The sequence below is a fragment of the Felis catus genome, chromosome C2, assembly GCF_018350175.1.
Source record: "Felis catus isolate Fca126 chromosome C2, F.catus_Fca126_mat1.0, whole genome shotgun sequence".
NCBI classification, from domain to species: domain Eukaryota; kingdom Metazoa; phylum Chordata; class Mammalia; order Carnivora; family Felidae; genus Felis; species Felis catus.
This window is the reverse complement of record NC_058376.1, coordinates 148,461,644-148,482,628: the sequence shown is the minus strand read 5'-3', so window position 1 is coordinate 148,482,628 and position 20,985 is coordinate 148,461,644. Positions and strand designations below refer to the sequence as shown.

General features: G+C 37.6%; 1 protein-coding gene across 9 annotated transcripts in view; it reads left to right on the top strand.

Annotated features, from left to right (window-relative positions):
- NKTR (natural killer cell triggering receptor) overlaps nt 1-20,985 on the top strand; it is a 58,524-nt gene that overhangs the window by 6,706 nt on the left and 30,833 nt on the right. For 7 of the 9 annotated variants that reach the window (XM_019810863.3, XM_003992206.6, XM_019810862.3 and 4 more), the window contains exons 3-5: nt 17,469-17,543; nt 18,522-18,629; nt 19,395-19,439. In XM_019810863.3, the coding sequence (XP_019666422.1) occupies nt 17,469-17,543; nt 18,522-18,629; nt 19,395-19,439 (228 nt within the window). Of the gene's footprint in view, nt 1-17,468; nt 17,544-18,521; nt 18,630-19,394; nt 19,440-19,746; nt 19,775-20,985 lie in introns of those variants that run through there. The other 2 variants (XM_011286257.4, XM_019810864.3) reach the window with 2 other exon arrangements.

Here is a 20,985-nt window from a genome sequence, read left to right as displayed (position 1 = left end):
GGGTGTCATTTTGACACCAGTTGGCTAATAATGTTGTTCAGTTCTGTATTCTGGCTGATTTTTTTGTCTCCTTGTTCTGTTGATTACCAAGAAAGGAGTGTTGAAGTCTCCATATATAATTGTGGATTTGTTTATTTCTTCTTTCAGTTCTGTTAGCTTTTGCTTCATTTACTTTGAGGCTCTCTTGTTAGGTGGATGCAGACACCTTTAGGATTGTTAGGTCTTCCCAATGAATTGAGTCTTTTATCATTATGTAATGACCCTTGTTAATTTCCTTCCTTCAAAGCCTGCTTTGTCTAATGTGAATACTGCTACTTCAGTTTTTTTTGTTAGTGTTTATGTGGTATGTCATTTTCTATCCTTTTATTTTCTAACTTCTATTTAAAGTAGGTTTCTTGTAGATGGTAAATAGTTGGATCTTGTTTTTTCTCCCCCCCCCCCCCCCGGTTTTATTAAGATATGATTAACATATAACATTGTGTAAGTTTGAGGCATACATACGGTATGAAGATCTGATACACATATATTGTGCAATGATTGTCATAGTAAAGTTAGTTAACACTTGCATCAAAAGCAACCTGTTGCTTTTTTATAATAACCTCTTTCTTTCGATGTGATTCTGAGGATTAGAATTCACTTTAGAATGGATGTTGTTATACTGTCAGTTAATCCTTACAGCAGCCTTGAGAGGTAGGCATTTTTGCATCCCTCTTACAGATCAGCAACAGTCTCAGATAAGTAACTTGCTCAAGGACACAGTGCTTATTAAGAACTGAGATTCAAAGATGGATCTTGTTTTTTAACCCATTCTCACAATCTTTTAAACAGTATATTTAGACTATTTACATTTAATGCAGTTATTGTTTGGATTTGTCTAATATTTGTTTTTGCTTCCTCTGTTTTCTTGTGTTTGGGATTATTTGAATATTTTTTAGTATTTTTAATTTTTCTATTGATTTTTGATGATCTCCATAATTTTCATTTGATGCAGTTTTAATAAAAATTTTATTATACAGCAATAATATAATCAACACTTTTCCAAATCCAGATGATACTGAATACAGATCTACATGGTGGATCAGAGTGACTCCAACAAATTACATGGATTCAATCTCTCTGCATAGTTTTAGTGGTTACTCTAGAGATTACAATATACATATTTGGCTTTTCATGGTGTATCTAGAATTAATATTTTACCACTTCAGGTGAAATGTTGAAACCATCCCACCATATAATATCCCTTTACCTCCTACTTTATAGTGTATTTGTCATGTGTATTACATCTACAAACACTGAAAGCCTTTGCTTTCAAACATCACACATAGTAGCTTAAGAAGAGAAAAAATACTGTCATTACTTTCTCTCATTATTTCTGTTGCTCACATGTGTTCATTCCTGAAGTCTCAAGTTCCCTTTGGTATCATTCCCTTCTACCTGAAGAACTGGCTTAAAGTATTTCTTTTAGAGCAGATCTTCTGGCAACAAATTCTCTTTGTTGTTTTGTTTTGTTTTGTTTTTAACCTGAGAATTTTACTTTGCTATTACTCTTGAAAGATATTTTCACTAGTTATAGAATTCTGTGTTGACGGTTACTTTCTTTTAGTACTTGAAAAATGTTCACTGCCTTCTAGTCAGTTTGGTTTCTGATAAGAAATCCATAGTCGTTCAAATTGTTTTGCCCCATATGTAATGTGTTACTCTTGTCTGACTGCTTTTAAGATTTTTACTCTTAAATTTTAGCAGTTTTATTGTGATGTGTCTGGGTGTGAATTTCTTTGTGTTTATTCTCTTTGGGATTTACTGATCTTTTGAATCTGTGTTTGTCTTTTGCCATCTTTAAGAAATTCTCAGCTAATATTTCTTCAGCTATTTTCTGTCTAGCACTCTTTTCCTCTTTCCAAGACTTTGATGACACAAATATCAAACGTTTTGATGTTACCTCACAAGTCTGAGGCTTTGTTCAGTTTTTCTCCCCCCAGTATTTTTTTCTCTCTGCTTTTCAGATTGGATAATTTCTATTAATTGGTCTTTAAGTGCACTGACTTTTTCCTCTGTCATGTCCATTGTACTGTTGAACTCACCTAGTGAATTTTTAATTTGGCAATTGTATTTTTTGGTTTTAAATTTTCCTTGTTTTTGCTTGAGAGTGTCTGTTTTTCCATTCATTTGTACTTAATGTAGTATGATTGTAATAGCTGCTTTAAAGTCTTTGTGTAACAGGTTTCTAACATCTGTATCACTGTGGAGTTTCTGTTTTTGTCTTTTCCCTTATGGGTTATGAGACTTTCATGGTTCTTTAAATGTAGATAAATGTTGAATTGTATCCCGGACATGGCCCTGAGTGTAGCTTAATTCTTGTGGAGAATGCTCACTGTTGTTGGTATTGGTGATGATGATGATGATGATATTGTAGTAGGCAGTCAGCCTGCAACCACCTTCTGCTGTTTAGAGTCAGTTTAACGCATGCATAATGCATGGATAAGCCCTGGAGTTCGTACCTTATGGGACAGTTTTCTTGAGGGAGCTCCCTCTTTGAGATTTCCTCAACACGTTTTGGCCCTTAAGGACTCCCTTTTTTGGTCATCTGGCCAGAAAGCTCGAGTTTTAGTTTCCTTACTCTCCCATGTACTTCTTATGATTGTGTCTGTCTCTGAGGCTAAGTGGCAAGAGAATAGAGAGTAAAAGCAGCAAAGGGGCACCTGGGTGGCTCAGTCTGGGTGGATCAGTCGGTTAAGTGTCCAACTCTTGGTTTCAGCTCAGGTCATGGTCTCTCGGTTGTTGGGTTTGAGTTCCACATCGTGCTCTGCACTGCTGGTGTGGAGCCTGCTTGGGAATCTGTCTCTCCCTCTCTCTCTCTGCCCCTCCACCACATGTGCTCTCTCTCTCTCTCTCTCAAAATAAATCAACTTAAAAAAAACAAGATAAAAGCAGCAAGGATTCTTATCCTTTGGGAACACAGTTCCTCTAGTCAGCAAGATTTACCTCCCTTGAAGTTTAAAAATTTTTTTTTTTTTTTTTTTTTTTTTTTTTATATTTGAGAGACAGAGAGACAGACAGAGCATGAGCAGGAGAGGGGCAGAGAGATGGAGACAGAATCTGAAGCAGGCTCCAGGCTTTGAGCTGTCAGCACAGAGCCTGAGTCGGGGCTTGAACTCATGAACTGTGAGATCATGACTTGAGCCGAGGTCAGCCGCCTAACCGACTGAACCACCCAGGCACCCCAACCCCTTTGAAGTTTTATATGCTTGCTTGGTCACCACTGCTCTTAGGCTACTATCACTGTGGAATTGCCTAGGAGTTAAAACAGGACAGAGTGGGAAAAACAGACAGAAAATGAGATTTCCCCCATTCACTGTGATCTGTAGGAGTCCTCTTTCCTGCTCCCTAGACTAGAAATAGAGGGCTTTCCTCAGAGCTCTCTTCTGTACCCAGAGTGCAGTTCTGGGTTTCTTTTGGTTCCACGTCACGAGATAAGGTAGGAAAACAAAATCCATTACCAATTCGGTGGGCTTTTGTGTTATTTCCAAGTCTGCCTGCTTCCATTTATTTTTATTAGTCCTTAGGTAACTGTTCCATGCTTCCTGTCCAAGGTTTTTTAGTTGAGTTGCATTCAGTGAGAAAGTTAGGGTGGAACATATTTGTTCCATCCAGACTTCCTTATAAGGAAGTCTGAATCTAGAATTCCTCATAAATTTCTAAAGATGTTAACGGATAGAAATTAGCCAGTCATTTTTCATTGTCTTCACAAATACGTTCATGTTTTCTGAAGGCATAAGCTTTTTGAATGAAATGTGATACCCACTTTAGAAATACATATATATGAAATCCTCATTGACAACTTCATTTTTCTGACAGACTCACCCTTCTCTGGTTAAATGTTAATTCTCTAGGGTTGTTAGTGAGAACATCCTAGCGGGGCATGAAATAGTAATCTTGTTTTTTTCTTGTTTGGTGCCTCAGGAGCTTGCCTTTTTATTCAGATCCCGGTACCAAGAAATTGGGAGCCCAAGGAACTGTGTTTTAGATATCTATTAGTAAACTGATTTAAGCTAGGTTAGTCAAGAATGGCCATTAGGGTTTTTTTAAAGTACATATTGGGGAGTTGCCAATGAGTTAGGTGCAGGCCATAGATTGCCTTTGTCACAATCTTGCTACCAGGCTACCCCCAAAGTCACATTTTGCCAACGCATAGACATTAGCAAGCAACTATGCCCACACATCAGAAGTTCTGTAAGTTTGATGAAGTCCCAGTTCTGTTTTTTTTCAGTGCTCCAAGAACTCTTTATGTGAAAGATTCCTGCTCCTGAAAATTGTCACGCAAATGTTTATCAGGCACCAGAATACTCTAAACTCGTGGCTAGACTCAGGACTTTTTTGGTGGACCTAGCCTCAGGTTCTACTCCAAAGGGTGACCCTCCAGATTCATTTGTCCTGTTAGCGCAAGGGCATGGATTATCTCCAAATATTTTTATTCAGTCTGTATATCACTAATTCTGAACATGGCCAATAAAAACCCATTTCTAACATTTATGTTGCTAATTCTAAGGCCTCTGGTTGGTGAGAGATAAAGATAGTAAAAGTATTTTTAGTAGCCACCTCTGACTGAGATTTGGCCTTTGATTATCACCTTTGGAGGGTGTTTCTTTATGGTTAAGGTGAGGTTAAAACTTGTGATCCCTTTATATCAATGTCTACATAAGATATCTTAAATTATAGTTATACGACATCATAGTAGTAAAATGGTGTAGGCCATTTGTTTTCAAATTGCAAGATGTTTTCACTTTTTTTTTTTCAACATATGAAATTTATTGTCAAATTGGTTTCCATACAACACCCAGTGCTCCTCCCAAAAGGTGCCCTCCTCAATACCCATCACCTACCCACCCCCTCCCTCCCACCCCCCATCAACCCTCAGTTTGTTCTCAGTTTTTTTTTTTTTAATTTTTTTTTTAAATTTATTTTTGGGACAGAGAGAGACAGAGCATGAACGGGGGAGGGGCAGAGAGAGAGGGAGACACAGAATCGGAAACAGGCTCCAGGCTCTGAGCCATCAGCCCAGAGCCTGACAAGGGGCTCGAACTCGCAGACCGCGAGATCGTGACCTGGCTGAAGTCGGACGCTTAACCGACTGCGCCACCCAGGCGCCCCTGGAGCATAGTTTTAATTAGTTTTAATAGAACACAGGCTACTGTTTGTTTATAACGATCAGATAACAAGGTGAGGCACTAGTTGTGTTGAGGCAAGGGCAGTTGGGCAGCACTGCTCTTCTAAGTTATTCTTGTCCGTCCTGACTAATCTGAAAGACCACAAGAAGAGTTATGTTAGTGATAGTGCTGGGAGAAGGGGGGAGAGTGAGGTGTGATCACTTGTAGGATTTCCACAGTGATGTTTAAGTTTTATAATAAACCCTTATAGCTAAAAGCATGCCTTTGTTAGTGATACTCCTCTAACAAAAAAAATCATTCTTCCTGCAGCCCCACATTCCTTTGTCCCCCAGCTCTCATTTTCCCATAGAAACAGTTGTTTTTATGCACGATTATTGATAATGCAGTGTTTCTTTAAATTCTGTCGTGTTATTTGCAGAGCAGACTCTTAATCTGCATCTAGCACAGTGACATAACTGTTTTTATGTTGCTTTAATTATAACGTGCATGAATATGAGCATGTGCACTGAGTTAAGTACAGCTTTCATATTGAGGTATTGTTTAGACAGATCTTTGTAGATTTAGCCTTTTTGTTCACGTTGTAGTGAAAAGGCTTGTTTCAGGTTTCTGTAAGCGAGAGGGTTTGGTGTGGTTTGTTTATTTTTTATTTATTTATTTTTTTAAAGAAATTTGGCCTGGAGAATCCCAATCCAGGCCTGACTGGATGGTTTTGAAGGCAGACACATAAGGGTTTTCATGGGGACTTTGAGAGGAGTAAGTTGACTTCTTCGCACCCTCCTTTCCCTCCCCTTTCTCTGCCTCAGAAATCCCAAGTGAAACATGCTAACTTTTTTTTTCCCTTTTCTACTTTTAACATAAGATGGTTGTTTCTTGTCTAACTCCCACCTCCTATCCCCCCATTGAATTCCTGTACTTTTCTGTTGTTTTTCTACCTTTGTTGGTTTTCATCTGTCAGTGTTGTTGCAAAGGGAATTCTGACATTAGTGGTATGAACCAGCTGTCCAGTACAATTCTTTACAGTTATGATTTGCACATCATTTACATAAAGTCTTAAAAGCTTTCCAGAATATATATCTTTCAGCCTGAATCCTTGATAGAACATAGCACTTAACACAGATGGTCAGGTGTTCAGTAAACAGTTATCCTACTGGGAATAAAAGCAGATGGAAACTAAAAAGGTTTCTTTAGATAGCCGAAAGAAAGCTCAGGCTAAAAAGGGGAAGACTTAGGTAACAGAATTATCTAGAATTGAGATAATGCTTTCAAAGTTATCTCAAAAATTGCTGTGCTCTACTGTGAATGCCTTACTATGTAAGCCTTGCCACAGGTAGAACCCTATTGTAGTTTCATTGTGCTTCAGGGGACTATGTCTTAAGTAGAGTGCTATATAGTGAGATCTTGAATTTCTGTTTCCAGTCCTTATAGACTTGTACAAATCATTGAAGCTGATTCTTTTTTTTTTTTTAATTTTTAAAAAATGTTTGTTTATTTTTGAGAGACAGAGTGTGAGCAAGAGAGGGGCAAAGAGAGAGGGAGACACAGAATCCGAAGCAGGCTCCAGCCTCTGAGCTGTCAACACAGAGCCTGACCTGGGGCTCGAACTTACAAACCCAAACGTGAAATCATGACCTGAGCTGGAGTCGGGCACTCAACCGACTGAGCCATGCAGGTGCCCCGAAGCTTGATTCTTAAGTCATGTGTGAGTAGAGGGGCTAAAAAGAGTAGATTCCCTCTATTCAGGTTGGGTACCCCACATGAACGGGGAAAGGTAAGAGTTAACGTTCCTAAATTAAGCTCTAGGAAGGGATCCTTATAGGCAATGTAGATTAATATGAAGACCCTGACATTTTCATCACAGAACTGCAGTGACACTGGTAGTTTGGAAATGACCCAGACAGCGTGAACCACTATAGCTGCTGCTCTTGTCTCTGCCTCCCTGGTCTTACCTAGCTGTTGTCACCACCAGAAAAACTTCATGTTTTTTTAGAAGTCTAGTTCCGGGAGTCGAAGAAGGAGACTGTGAAAAGCAGAAATAAACTGATGGTATGTAGCTTCTGCCCCAAAACAGTTACCTTTCCCAGAGAGCCTGAAAGTTTCCATATGACCTTTCCATACCAACTGCAGTTCTGGGTACATGAGCATCCCCTGTTTAAGAATGCTATCATCTCTGGGAAGGTTTGTTTTTATACATAACCTGAACTTATGCAGCAAGACTGCTTTCTTCTTCTTTTTTATAATGCTTGTTTATTTATTTTGAGAGAGGGAGCACATGTGAGTGGGGGAGGGGCAGAGAGAGAATCTCAAGCAGGCCGTGTGCTGTCAGTGCAGAACCAACTCAGGGCACCGTCTAATGAACTGTGAGATTATGACCTGAGCTGAAGTCAAGAGTCAGATGTTTAACCGACTGAGCCTCCCAGGTGCGCCAAGACTGCTTTCTTCTAAATTATTTGTTGAGAGAGCCACTCTGGGAGTTGTCTGGGGCAAGGGGAAGTCGGTGATGTTACAGCCAGGGAAGACAGCTGAGTATATGTATTGGAAAGAGCATTGGATGAGGACTCAGAAGACCAGGCTCTGGTTCTGGCTTTGCTCATTTCTATGCAGGTGGCCTTTGGTAAGTTACATTATTAATAGCCAACTGTGTTTGAAAACAGGGTAATAATCTTGGCTATGATAATAATACCATATGTTCTTAAGGTGTCTTAATCCATACAGCATTATGATGTAAGATTTATACCCATTTTAGAGATGAGTGTCTCAGAGGGGCTAATTGATCCAACCAAGATCCTATAGCTAGTAACTGTGAAAGCCAGGGCTCTAGCCTGGGTTTTCTTTCTTGCCCACTATACCATGGCTGCTGTGTAAAACCTAGGGTTTAGTATTATGAAGTTGCTGGAAGAGCAGATTAGATTTGAGAATAGTGCTGAGTAGGGCAGCATTAGGATATTTGTTGGCTGGGGAGTGGAGCACCTAAGATAGGAAGGAAGATAGATATGGCAGTAGGGAATTCTTAAACAAAAGTATTTCCCAACTGTATCTTCCATTGTCATTGTATACTGGAAGGAATGAAAAACTCCTTTTACCTTTTCCTCCCTTTCTAGAATTTTAGCTAATACTGTTAGTTATTTGCTTGATTGCATCAGTATCATGGATCAGGTAGGCTTTCTTGGCTGTCTTCAGAACTTAATCGCCACTTACAACATTGTTTCTGTTAGAAAATATTTTCCATATTCCTAACCACCAATTGGAAGATGATTGTTTATTTTTTATTTTTATTTTTGTTTAATTATTTTAATATGAAATTTATTGTCAAATTGGTTTCCATACAACACCCAGTGCTCATCCCAATAGGTGCCCTCCTCAGTGCCCATCACCCACTTTCCCCTCCCTCTTACCCTGAAGATGATTTTCTAAACATGTAAGATTTAAGATAGAGATTGCCAGTGTTTATGAATGACACCTTAGGGAAAGAAAGGAATATTACAATCAGTAAAGTTAATTCACAAGTTCTAAACCGTGTGACCTGAACTCTTATTGCATGTGTTTGGCACATTTTAAGCTGAAAAGGGCTTCATTGTTTTTTCTGTTAGTAAAAATAGTGCATGCTCATTATAAAAACACCAATAATATTTAAAAAGTTAAACCTGTCTTAAAATCCTGCCATACAGAGATAATAATCACAACTAACCTTTTCTGAACCTCTTAATTCTGTATAATGGTTCATACATAATTTTTAATTTTTTTTAATGTTTATTTATTTTTGAGAGAGAGAGAGAGACAGAATGTGAGTGGGTTGGGGCAGAGAGAGAGGGAGCCACAGAATCCGAAGCAGGCTCCAGGCTCCGAGCTGTCAGCACAGAGCCTGACGTGGGGCTCAAACTCACGAGCTGTGAGATCATGACTTGAGCCGAAGTCGGACGCTTAGGCGCCCCCATACACAATTTTTAAAAATGGTATAAGCTCCATTCTATTCTGGCCCTACCTTTTTCTGTTCAACAGGATGTTCTCAACTTTTCTCCACTTCAATAAATCAAGCTTTATGTAATCACTTGTAGTGGTTATATAGTTTACTATCATATGGAAGTATCTGTATTTGTTAGAGTATATGATGGCAATGATTGCTAAACATAAAGGCTGATAAATAACAGTGACTTAGATTTAAGACAAATTTTCTCTTACACAGCTCCCAGCCAGTCAGCAGATCAAGGCTGATGATGTCAGGGACTCAGACTTTGTCTTGTTACTCTGTCACTCTTGACATTGGGTGGATGGGTGAAGCTCTTAACAGAAAATTCAAGCTGGGTAAATACAAATGAAATGGTGGAATTAGAAGAAACATTTTGCAACCCTCAGTATGATTGGTGTGGAAGAGGATCATTAGTGGCCAAACTATTGGGTGAAAAGTTGTTATAGAACATAGTATACACATAAGTTTCAAAATATCATTCCACTTATTAATTTAAAAATGGGGGGAAGTACATTTACAGCTGAGAGATTGGCTAATATAATACTTCAGCATTACCAGTAATGGGTCAGACTGACATGTGCTTCCTGATGGGATGCAAAAAAAAAGGGGGGGGGGGGAATGTTTTAGATTAAAAGAGACCAAAGCATGACAACCAAATCAATGCATAATCTTTGGTTAGAGTCCCAGATTTATTTATTTATTTATTTATTTATTTATTTATTTATTTATTTTTTAATTTTTTTTTCAACGTTTATTTATTTTTGGGACAGAGAGAGACAGAGCATGAACGGGGGAGGGGCAGAGAGAGAGGGAGACACAGACTCGGAAACAGGCTCCAGGCTCCGAGCCATCAGCCCAGAGCCCGACGCGGGGCTCGAACTCACGGACCGCGAGATCGTGACCTGGCTGAAGTCGGACGCTTAACCGACTGCGCCACCCAGGCGCCCCTAGACTCCCAGATTTAAAAAAGAGGTATAAAGGGCATTGTGGAACCAGTTGGGTAAATATGAATATTGACTATTATTAGACTGTGGTGTTAATCACTGTTAACATGTTGTGACAATGGTATTGGGGTAAAGTACAGAATATCTTTGTTCTTTGGGAGTATATAGCGAAGTAATTAGGATGAAGCATTACAACATCTATAATTTTCAGTTTGAACCAGAAGAAAATTATGTGTAGAGGGGTAGGAGTAAAGTTAACATGGCAAAGCATCTTTATAGATTTAAAATTATTTTTCAATAAAAAGTTGATGGGGAGAAGGGCCTTGCGTGTTCATTCAGATAACCTTCAGATAATTTTGTTAAATATCTCCAGAAATCTTAATACTTTGGGGGGGTTGCAATTAAATGACTATATTTTACTTTAGGGAAAATTGGACACATTTGCAATTTTGAGTTTTCCTGTCTAAGAATAAGTTACGTCTCCTTTTATTCAGATTGCCTTTATGCCTCTCAGAGGTTTGTAGTTTTTATAGGTCCTACACTCTTACGGCTAAGTAGCTAGAATGTTTTTTGTTGGTGTCGTGAATATGATTTTAATTGTTATCTTTTTTACTAATTCTTACTGATCATAAAAAATATTAACAATTTCAGTGTCTCCATTAATATTTCAGTTGGTTCTTTTAGGTTTTCTAGATGTACAGCTATGTCTTTCAAATAATGATGAATTTGATCTTTTTGATATGTATACTTCTCATATGGTTCTCTTGTCTCCTGCATGGCCTAGAATTTCTAGAACAGCATTAAACAATAGTGATGATAACAAGCACCTTTTTAATTTTATTTTATTTTTTATTTTTTAAAATTTGTATCCAAATTAGTTAGCATATAGTAAAACAATGATTTCAGGAGTAGATTCCTTAATGCCCCTTCCCCATTCAGCCCATCCCCCCTCCCACAACCCCTCCAGCCGCCCTCAGTCTGTTCTCCGTATTTATGAGTCTCTTCTGTTTTGTTCCCCTCCCTGTTTTTATATTATTTTTGTTTCCCTTCCCTTATGTTCATCTGTTTTATCTCTTAAAGTCCTCAGATGAGTGAAGTTATACAATATTTGTCTTTCTCTGACTAATTTCGCTTAGCATAATACCCTCCAGTTCCATCCACATAGTTGCAAATGGCAAGATTTCATTCTTTTTGATTGCCGAGTAATACTCCATCGTATATATATACCACATCTTCTTTATCCATTCATCCATCAGTGGACATTTGGGCTCTTTCCATACTTTGGCTATTGTGGATAGTGCTGCTATAAACATGGGGGTGCCTGTGTCCCTTCGAAACAGCACACCTGTATCCCGTGGATAAATGCCTAGTAGTGCAATTGCTGGGTCATAGGGTAGTTCTATTTTTAGTTTTGTGAGGAACCTCCATACTGTTTTCCAGAGTGGCTGCACCAGCTTTCATTCCCAATGTTTGTTTATTTTTGAGAGAGACAGAGCATAGTGGGGGAGGGGCAGAGAGCGAGAGGGAGACACAGAATCTGAAACAGGCTCCTGGCTCTGAGCTGTCAGCACAGAGCCTGATGCGGGGCTCGAACCGATGGACTGTGAGATCATGACCTGAGCTGAAGTCAGATGTCTAACCAACTGAGCCACCCGGGTGCCCCATGTCTAATATTTTTATTTTCTAATTTATTAATTTTTTCTTATACTTTTATTAAAATCTTTGTTAGGTTTGTTTATTGCTTTTCTTTCTTCATTTGAGTGAGTAACGTATCTAATCATTAGTGAAAACATTTAGGGCTGTGTGCACTGAACAGGACAAAGAGGTGGTATTCAGTATTTTTGGCCTTTTGAAACCTGGCAACTCTGCCATTCCCTGGCCTCATTCCCTGACATCCTGGTTCCTACAGTTCTTTGGTTCTCTGATCTCAGCCCATATCCTTGTCAACTAACTACACAAGCCAATAAATTCTCTTGAGTTTTTGCTGGTACTATCTGCAGGATATTTTTAGCTGGGTGTTAGTTGACCTGTCATGAAAAAAGCTCCATGTGCCTAAAAAATTAGAGAGCTTTTTGGTTTTATCTGAAATCTTATGTTTTCGTGCTATTTCCTTTTCTTTGTTTATAGCTTTTTACTGTGGATTGCTCCTCCATAGTAACTTGAAAAATGTTTAATATATCTTCATAGTATATTCATTAAGTGAGTAGAGTATAGCACAGTATGCATAACATGCTACCTATTTTTTTAACCAAGGAATTGCTCATTTTTATTCATGTTAAAATTGAGATATAATTGACATATAGGGGCGCCTGGGTTACTGAGTTGGTTAAGCATCCAACTCTTGATTTGGGCTCAGGTCATGATGTCACAGTTCATAGGTTCAAGCCCCACATCAGGCTCCGTGCTGACAGTGTGGAACCTGCTTGGGATTCTCTCTCTCCCTCTGTCTGCCTCTCCCATGTCTCTCCCTCTCTGTCTGCCTCTCCCATGTGTGCTTGCTCTCTGTTTCTCTCACAAAATAAATAAACTTAAAAAAAATTGATATCTAACATCTTAGTTTCAGGTATACGCATAATGATTAGATATATGTATGTATTGTGAAATGATCACTGTAGGAAGTCTTGTTAATATCCATCACCACACAGAGTTAAGTTTTTTTTCTTGTGAGAACTTTTAAGATTACTACTTTCAGCAGTTACGCTGCTTTGTAAAACAAGAAAAATAGAATATATCACTATTTGCCTGTGTGTTTGAAGAGACACTGGAAGCACACACGTGGTGTTAATGAAAGTGATTACCTGTTGACAGAAGTATGAATAAGACTTCTCATTCTTTATGTTTTTTCCACTGTTGGATTTTTGAATCATGAAAAACATTACCTATTCAAAAGAAAATATTTTTAGAAGGTTCCTAAAAATAGCCAAAAGAAATTTTACCAACACCTACTTTGTTTCCCAATAGCTGAAACATTTATATTCTATTTTGTAACCATACCTACCATAGTTGTTTAGGTTTAATTCTGTGTTGTAATGGATTTAGTGCTCAGTATCACTCTTTTCTCACTAACGTTTTCTCATTTGTTCTTTGAGTCCTATCTTAGGCTTATATTTCAAATAGATTTTTCAGGATGAAATCTAATTATTGTATTCCCTTTGCTATGTATAGAATTCTGTGTTCACAACCTATTAGTCTGTGTAAGATGGTAGGCAGTGTTCTGTTGTCTCCAGTTTCTAAAGTAAAGTGTCTGCAGTCAGCCTAATTTCTTTTCCCTGTAGGTGACATGATTCTACTGCCTGAATGCTAGAAGAAGTCTCTTCCTTTATATCTCTGAAAATAGCTTTTATTAAGCAATGTCTTGATGTTGTTCCACTTGTAATAACTTTTCCTGGTGTAATGAATACTTTTTATCTGTGTATTTAGGTGTTTGTTCATTTATATTTTGTTAAGTTCTATCTTTGAATAGTTTTGGTTTCAGGTGTTTTTATTGTTTTTATTCAAGTATTTATTGTGTACTTATTTTGTACCAGACTCTGTACAAATCAGTGGGGATAAAGTGGGGAGTAAACAGACCTGGTCCCTATCCCTCTGCCCTCACATGCATCAGTCAGGCGTAGGGTGGATATAAGTGCATTTTGTCCATACTATTGACGGCTCACTCCATTGTGTAAGAATTTGTATCTGTCATTCCCAGCTAAGACAAGAGCTCCCCCAAACAGGCGCTGTGTCTTACGTACTATTGGACCACCTGACACCTGGGGAGGATCTCAGTTAAATGGATAAATGGCCTGATTTTGTTGAAGTGGTATATCCATTCTTTAATTTCCTCTTAGATTTTGCTCTCTGCCTAACCCCTATGACCCGTTCATACCTTTGTTCTTATCCTCATCTCTTACTTGTAATTGTATATGTGATATTCTTTGCCTTGTGCAGTGTACCATCTGCTAAATATTTTTTCCCAACCAGTGCTCACTTTTTCAACTACTGTATCTTTCATGTCTATGATATATGTCTCCTTTTTCACTACTATACCTGTAATTCCAGTGCAGCTGTTTCTGAGAACAAGAAACAATGATATTATTGAAAGGTGAGGTTTGTTATATTCATATTCCAAGTACTTGCTGATTTTATTGCTGCCATCTAGTGGCCACATCAGGATTACAACATGACTTAGGTGTGTCTTGTTTGGCCTTTCCTGCGTGTAGCCAGTGTTTATTTATTTATTTTTTTAAGTTTATGTATTTATTTTGAGAGAAAGAGAGACTGGGGGAGGGGCAGAGAGAGAGCGGGAGAGAGAGAATCCCAAGCAGGCTCTGCACTGTCAGCATGGAGCTCACCGTGAGGCTCGAACTCCTGAACTGTGAGATCATGACCTGAGCAGAAATTGAGTCGGATTCTTAACTGACTACGCCACCCAGGTGCCCCACGTATGCAGACATTTTAAACTCAGAAGGCAGTCTCAGCCAGTGTGACTGAATGTCCATAGCCTTTCTCATGTCTTGCATGCCCGATTGGGTTAATCTGTTCTTTCTGTGGATTTTTAAGTTATTTTTCTGGGTTTGGCAGTGTTTTTAACCTGGCACCCTGGTAGTGAAGCCAAAACAGTTTGGTTTTAAGTTTATGTATTTAAGTAATTTCTATACCCAGTGTGGAGCTTGAACTCACAACCCCAAGATCAAGAGTCATATGCTCCTCTGACTGAACCAGCTAGGCACCCCCAAAACAATTTGGTTTTGTTCTATTTTTTTTTTATTCTTTTTTTTTTTAAGTTTATTTATTTATTAAAAAAAATTGTTTTAATGTTTATTTCTGAGAGAGAGAGAGTACGAGTGGGAGAGGGGCAGAAAGAAAGGGGAGACACAGAACGTGAAGCAGACTCCAGGCTCTGAGCTGTGAGCACAGAGCCTGACATGGGGCTCGAACTCATGAACCCCAAGATCATGACCTGAGCTGAAGTCAGATGCTTAACCAACTGAGCCACCCAAGTGCCCCTAAATTTATTTATTTATTTTGATAGAGAGAGGGAGTGAGCAGGGGAGGGGCGGAGAGAGAGAGAGAGAGAGAGAGAATTCTAAGCAAGCTCTGCACCATCAGAGTGGAGCCTGATGCAGGGCTTGAACTCACAAACTGTGAGATCATGACCTGAGCCAAAACCAAGAGTCGAACACTCAACCGACTGAGCCACCCAGGCGCCCCTTTCATTTACTCTTAACAACATAATGCCATAAAGGAACCAAAACTTCAGCTCTAACTTAGGCCCTGTCCCATGAGATTGAGAAGTGAATAGAATTTTTTTTTCTTCATCAAGTTAGAGGGTAAGATATTTAGAGGTAAGTGGTTTTTTAGAAACATCATTGTCGTTTGCTATCCCTCTCTGAATATTAGACCTGGAAATGTAATCACATTTAACTGTTTTCATATGTATTATACCACTCGAGGGTTCATAGCTCTTAATCATCTGTAAAGGAGTAACTAGAAACATTTGAAACTTTTACTGGCTTTCATTTGGAAGCATCAAAGGTTTTGAAAAAAAGAAACTTGATGTTGAAGTTACTATAGTCCTAAAAGAAAAGCTAAGTTTTTGAATGTTTTGATTATATCTTTTATCCTGGAAAGTAACTATCTTACAGGGATTCCAAAAATCTATGTTCTAGTCTGCAAAGCTAGATGGTTTTTTTTTAATTTTTTTTTTCAACGTTTATTTATTTTTGGGACAGAGAGAGACAGAGCATGAACGGGGGAGGGGCAGAGAGAGAGGGAGACACAGAATCGGAAACAGGCTCCAGGCTCTGAGCCATCAGCCCAGAGCCTGACGCGGGGCTCGAACTCCTGGACCGTGAGATCGTGACCTGGCTGAAGTCGGACGCTTAACCGACTGCGCCACCCAGGCGCCCCACAGCTAGATGGTTTTGAACTGACTTGTCACCAACCTAGTCAGCTATTTCCCAGGGATTTATGAAGATTGAAAATATTTTTATTACACTAGCAAAATATTTCCATGTAAATATAAAGAGTGGTATTATTACTGATATTACATGCATTAAAAAAATTCTAATTCCCTATCTTTTTCTTCATTCCTTTAGATGTAAAGATGAGCTAGAACGTTTTGAAATTGCTTTAAAATTTGGCTCCATTGAAGCGATAAGCAGAGTGTTGACACAAGAAAGTCTTATGTAATGCCATTAATCCCACTTTTTATCCCTTAAGGGTGTCTATTACGAGGTAGTTTGTAGCTTTGTTTTGTCCTCTGAGAAACTGACTGACATGGCCAGGAATAAATTCAAATCTTAGTGGTACAGAGTGATTCCAATCAGTGTGCATCTGTGCTGAAGACAACTTAACATTTGGCCCACAGTTAATTTTGATTTATTCTGTAAATCCCTTTGATTAAGTAAAAATGTTCATTCATAATGGAAAAGACTGTAGAATAAAAAGGAAAGGGGACTCGGGAAAGTGATTGTAAATCAAAATATTTTTTACTCTATTTGAGAACCTTTCAGGTCTGTAAAGCAAAACTACTTTGGTAGTAATACAATTTGCCTGTTGTGCTCTCATTCACAAGCCAAATTTTCCAGATATACAATATGTAATGATCTCACCACTCTGACAGCTGATGGAATGTATGCTTTATATTCTTGTCTTTTAAGAATTTCAGAGTTTTAATTTATAATATAGTAAATAGCAATAGATATAACCCACATTGTAAAAGCTCAATAATTTTTAAGAGTTTGAAGAAGTCCTGAGACCAAATAGTTTGTGAAGCACTTCCCTGTGGTATAATTAAATCAAATTTGTAAGCTTGTTCCTTCTCATTTCCTGTGTATTGTATTTTTTTTTCCTGTCTGTTTTGTGTGTTTTTGGTATTTTTTAGGAACCATAACCAAGATAGCAGTTCAGGAAGTTGGTTCTAAGTAGTTCTTGCATAAAGGTAGAAAGCTAGATCCAGAGGGCAGAAGAACCTTCTTCTAACAGTATGGGCCAGAATGAGTGTCTTATGATGATGTGCTCTCATCACTAGAGGGGCTCAAGCATAGATTAGACAACTATTATTGAGAATATTTTAAAGCAGATTAATGGTGTTTAGATAGGAGACTGTACTAAAAGGGATCTAATAATATGAAGCCCCTTTACAACACACTTGAAATCCTACAGTTTTGGGGCTGAAGCTGCTTAGGCTGCATATGAGTTCTAGCACTAACAAGTAGAGTAGAATTCTTGTTAGTTGGTGTTGCTCCATGAAATTTTTTCCCATTAAGCCTTTTGAAAAATTAAATTACAAAAATGGACTTTTCAGTTTGTTGATTCAGTTTGATTATTTGTGTTTTCTCCCATATAAAATAAAATGGCCTATTTAATCATCTTGCTTACCTTTGTTTTTTTTAATGTGTTTTATTTCAGTTGGTCGCATTATGTTTCAGCTCTTCTCAGACATATGTCCAAAAACATGCAAAAACTTCCTTTGCCTATGCTCAGGTAAATGAATTGTTAAATTATTTCTGATGAGAAGTCATGACTTATAGTTTTATCTTGCTTAACAGAATAGATGTTTTCCTTAAAAAGTAATGGGCTGTAAAATGAGTTTAGCATGTTAAAAAACACTATTTTCACTGGTAGGAAATCAGGGAAATATTTCTTGAAGAGAGGACAAAGAAATGGTCTCAAAAGTGAAAAAGAAAGTACTACTGCATGTAATTAAATCATCTCTAAACATTGTAGTTCAAAATTCTAAATTTTAGTATTTTGAACAAATTTAGCATTCCAGATTTCTAAGAAATTTAGGATTAGAAGATAGGCAAAACATAATGCGGTTGTTCTTTGTTATTTATAGTTGAGTTTATGTATATTTTTTAATTAAAATAGGAAAAACATCTATGATGTTATTTTTAAATTATTTTTTTCAACGTTTATTTATTTTTTGGGGGACAGAGAGAGACAGAGCATGAACGGGGGAGGGGCAGAGAGAGAGGGAGACACAGAATCGGAAACAGGCTCCAGGCTCTGAGCCATCAGCCCAGAGCCTGACGCGGGGCTCGAACTCCCGGACCGCGAGATCGTGACCTGGCTGAAGTCGGAAGCTTAACCAACTGTGCCACCCAGGCGCCCCTATGATGTTATTTTTAAATAGCAAATTAAGATTTTTAAGTGTGTGCTTGGATACACTTACATACATATACAGTGTTTGCACCAACTCCTTCACCGCTCTCTTGGTGGAGCGATAAGCATTTCTAATCTGCTTTTCTCCTATAGCATATAGAGTCACTGCCACACAATTTAACATTTATATGCTGCTTGATACTTACTTTTGGAACCCATGTGTGTATTCCGTCGTCACCCTGTGTCTTGTATCTCTTACAGTGCCAGCACACAGGAGGGATTTCACGAAGGACTAATTTGGACTAATTTCCACGGACAGATATATTTGTAGCTAAACGTCATTTCTTTGTTTTCCAGGAGAGAAAGGCCTTGGAAAAACAACTGGGAAGAAGTTATGTTATAAAGGTTCCACATTCCATCGTGTGGTTAAAAACTTTATGATTCAGGGTGGGGACTTCAGCGAAGGTAGAGCTAAAAGTTACGCTTTTAATAACTCCAACTATCGGTTTCTTATGTGTCTCATACTGTTAATTGTAAATATTGTATCACAGTATGAAGTAAATATTAAGTGGTCAGTGAATAGATGTTGGATGAGTGAATGTTGTAGAGCAAAAAATGTATGAAAAGCGAAATACCAAGCCACTTTATTTTGTTTTATGTACTTTTAATAATATTACAGATTTTTGGTGAATTCTCTTACAATGAATACCAAGTACTTGTGGATTATTTTTATTCTTCCCGAATTTTGTTGGTATGATTACTTTTTGAAATAAATGGGTTATGGAGCTAGTTTATTTTATTTATTTATTTATTTTTATTTACTTTTGAGAGAGAGAGAAAGGGAGCTCAATGAGCAGGGGAAGGGAAGAGAGAGGGAGACAGAATCTGAAGCATGCTCCAGGCTCTAGGCTCTGAGCTGTCAGCCCAGAGCCCGACGCGGGGCTTGAACTCGTGAGCCACAAGATCATGACCTGAGCCAAAGTTGGATGCTCAACTGATTGAGCCACCCAGGTGCCCCTGGAGATAATTTTTAATAATATTTATTATAACAGTACTGGACTTTTTTGCACTTATATTCAAAGATGAGGTTAATTGAGGATTTGTAGAATTTTGATTATAGCAGTTACAAGTTGTTAGTTTCTTTAATAAATTGAAAGCATAAAAAGTAATTTGTATGTATTAGTATATTTTAAATTGTCATTATAACTTAATATAGGTCATTATTTGCAGGTAATGGAAAAGGTGGAGAATCAATTTATGGTGGATATTTTAAAGGTAAGGCTTAATATTTTATGGTCTTTTGTTTCAGTTCTGATGTTAAAGCAAATTTGATCATGTACTTTTAATGAGGAGAGGTTTACTTATAGTTCACTTTTTGCATGAAACTAATGCTGCATGAAAATACTTTATTTGCATGAACTTGGGGATAAATTATATTGTAATATGTAACTTTTAATTGACAAGATTAATTAAGGCTAACTTTATGGTTAAACATGACTTTCAGCATGGAGGTTAGGCAACTATATACATGAAAACTCCTATCTTCCTGCCTAAAACTGTCAACATATTCTTTTGTTTATAGAGAATGTGGTCTTTTGCAAAATGAAAAGGTAAGAGAACGAAGCTCAGTAACACAAACTCCAATTCTGTTCCCTTGCACCCTTCCTAATAAGTTTATGGACAGCCTGGGTCAGGTTGTGGCTGGATTTCTTATATTGCTTGAAGACTTGGAAAATTCTGTATACTATTTCATACGTGCATCTGTATCTTTTTTTCTTTTCACAATGGGCTCTTAGTTCTACATCAGGGAAAAAAATCTAGTTGTGTTTTTTTCCCCCTAAACCAAACAATTTCTTTGAATAAAAGTTGGTATTTCCTACTTTCTCAAAGGTTTGTATGTTTTCTTTTGTATACTAGAATTATATGATTGTATTTTATTCCTACAGTAGTAGTATTTGCATAAGTCTAACTATTGCATTTGCCCCAAAAAGCCTTAGAAAAGTCAGTTGCAGAGATTGATAATGGGATCCAATCTGATTAGATTTTAATGCCATGATAGCTTCAGCGTTATAATAGTCTTTTATATTTCTTTTGGGGGAAAATGGATTACCACTCTTTTTCAGAAGCCTGTTCCCAAGGTAATCATTTTTTAAAGTTTTCTATGTTTCTGTTTGTTCTAAAGAAAGGTTTGTTTGTATGAATGTTAAACGGAAATTTAAATTCGTTTTCAAGATATTTCTGCTGGAATTAAAATCCTCTCTGAGTGATCTTTATGGCAGTTTTTCCTTTGAACCAGTAGGAAGCAGCTCATTAGCTGGTTCTATCAGCTTGTAGCAATTTGAGACTCATGTTGTAGGCCGCTTGAATGTGGTTGTTCCCTGCGGCAGATACTTATGTATCTTAAAACTATATTTCGCCCTTTAAGTTTTTGTTTTTATAGGATTTTCTTCCTTAGGTAATTTTTTATCCTGTTGTTAGGAATCTATATACTTGATTTAATTTAGCCATATCCTTACAACTTAAGTTCTGTAATTTTTTTGTTTTTTGCTCTCGTAGTCTAGCTTTAGTACAGTTGAGTAATAAATTTACCACATAGAAACTAAGTTCATGAGATTATTAAACTTCTCCCATGTTTAGTGCATTAAGTAGGATAATTGGAAATTTGAAGGAAATGAGCTTTACTGTAGAGATTTTTCTAAAATTCTTTACTAGTTTTCCCTGAAAGTCATAGTTCACATATCATATAGCCAAACTATGTTACTACTAAAAGTGACTGTTCTAAGGCTGTTTGTATAAAGTATTAAATATATGTTCTTTTCTT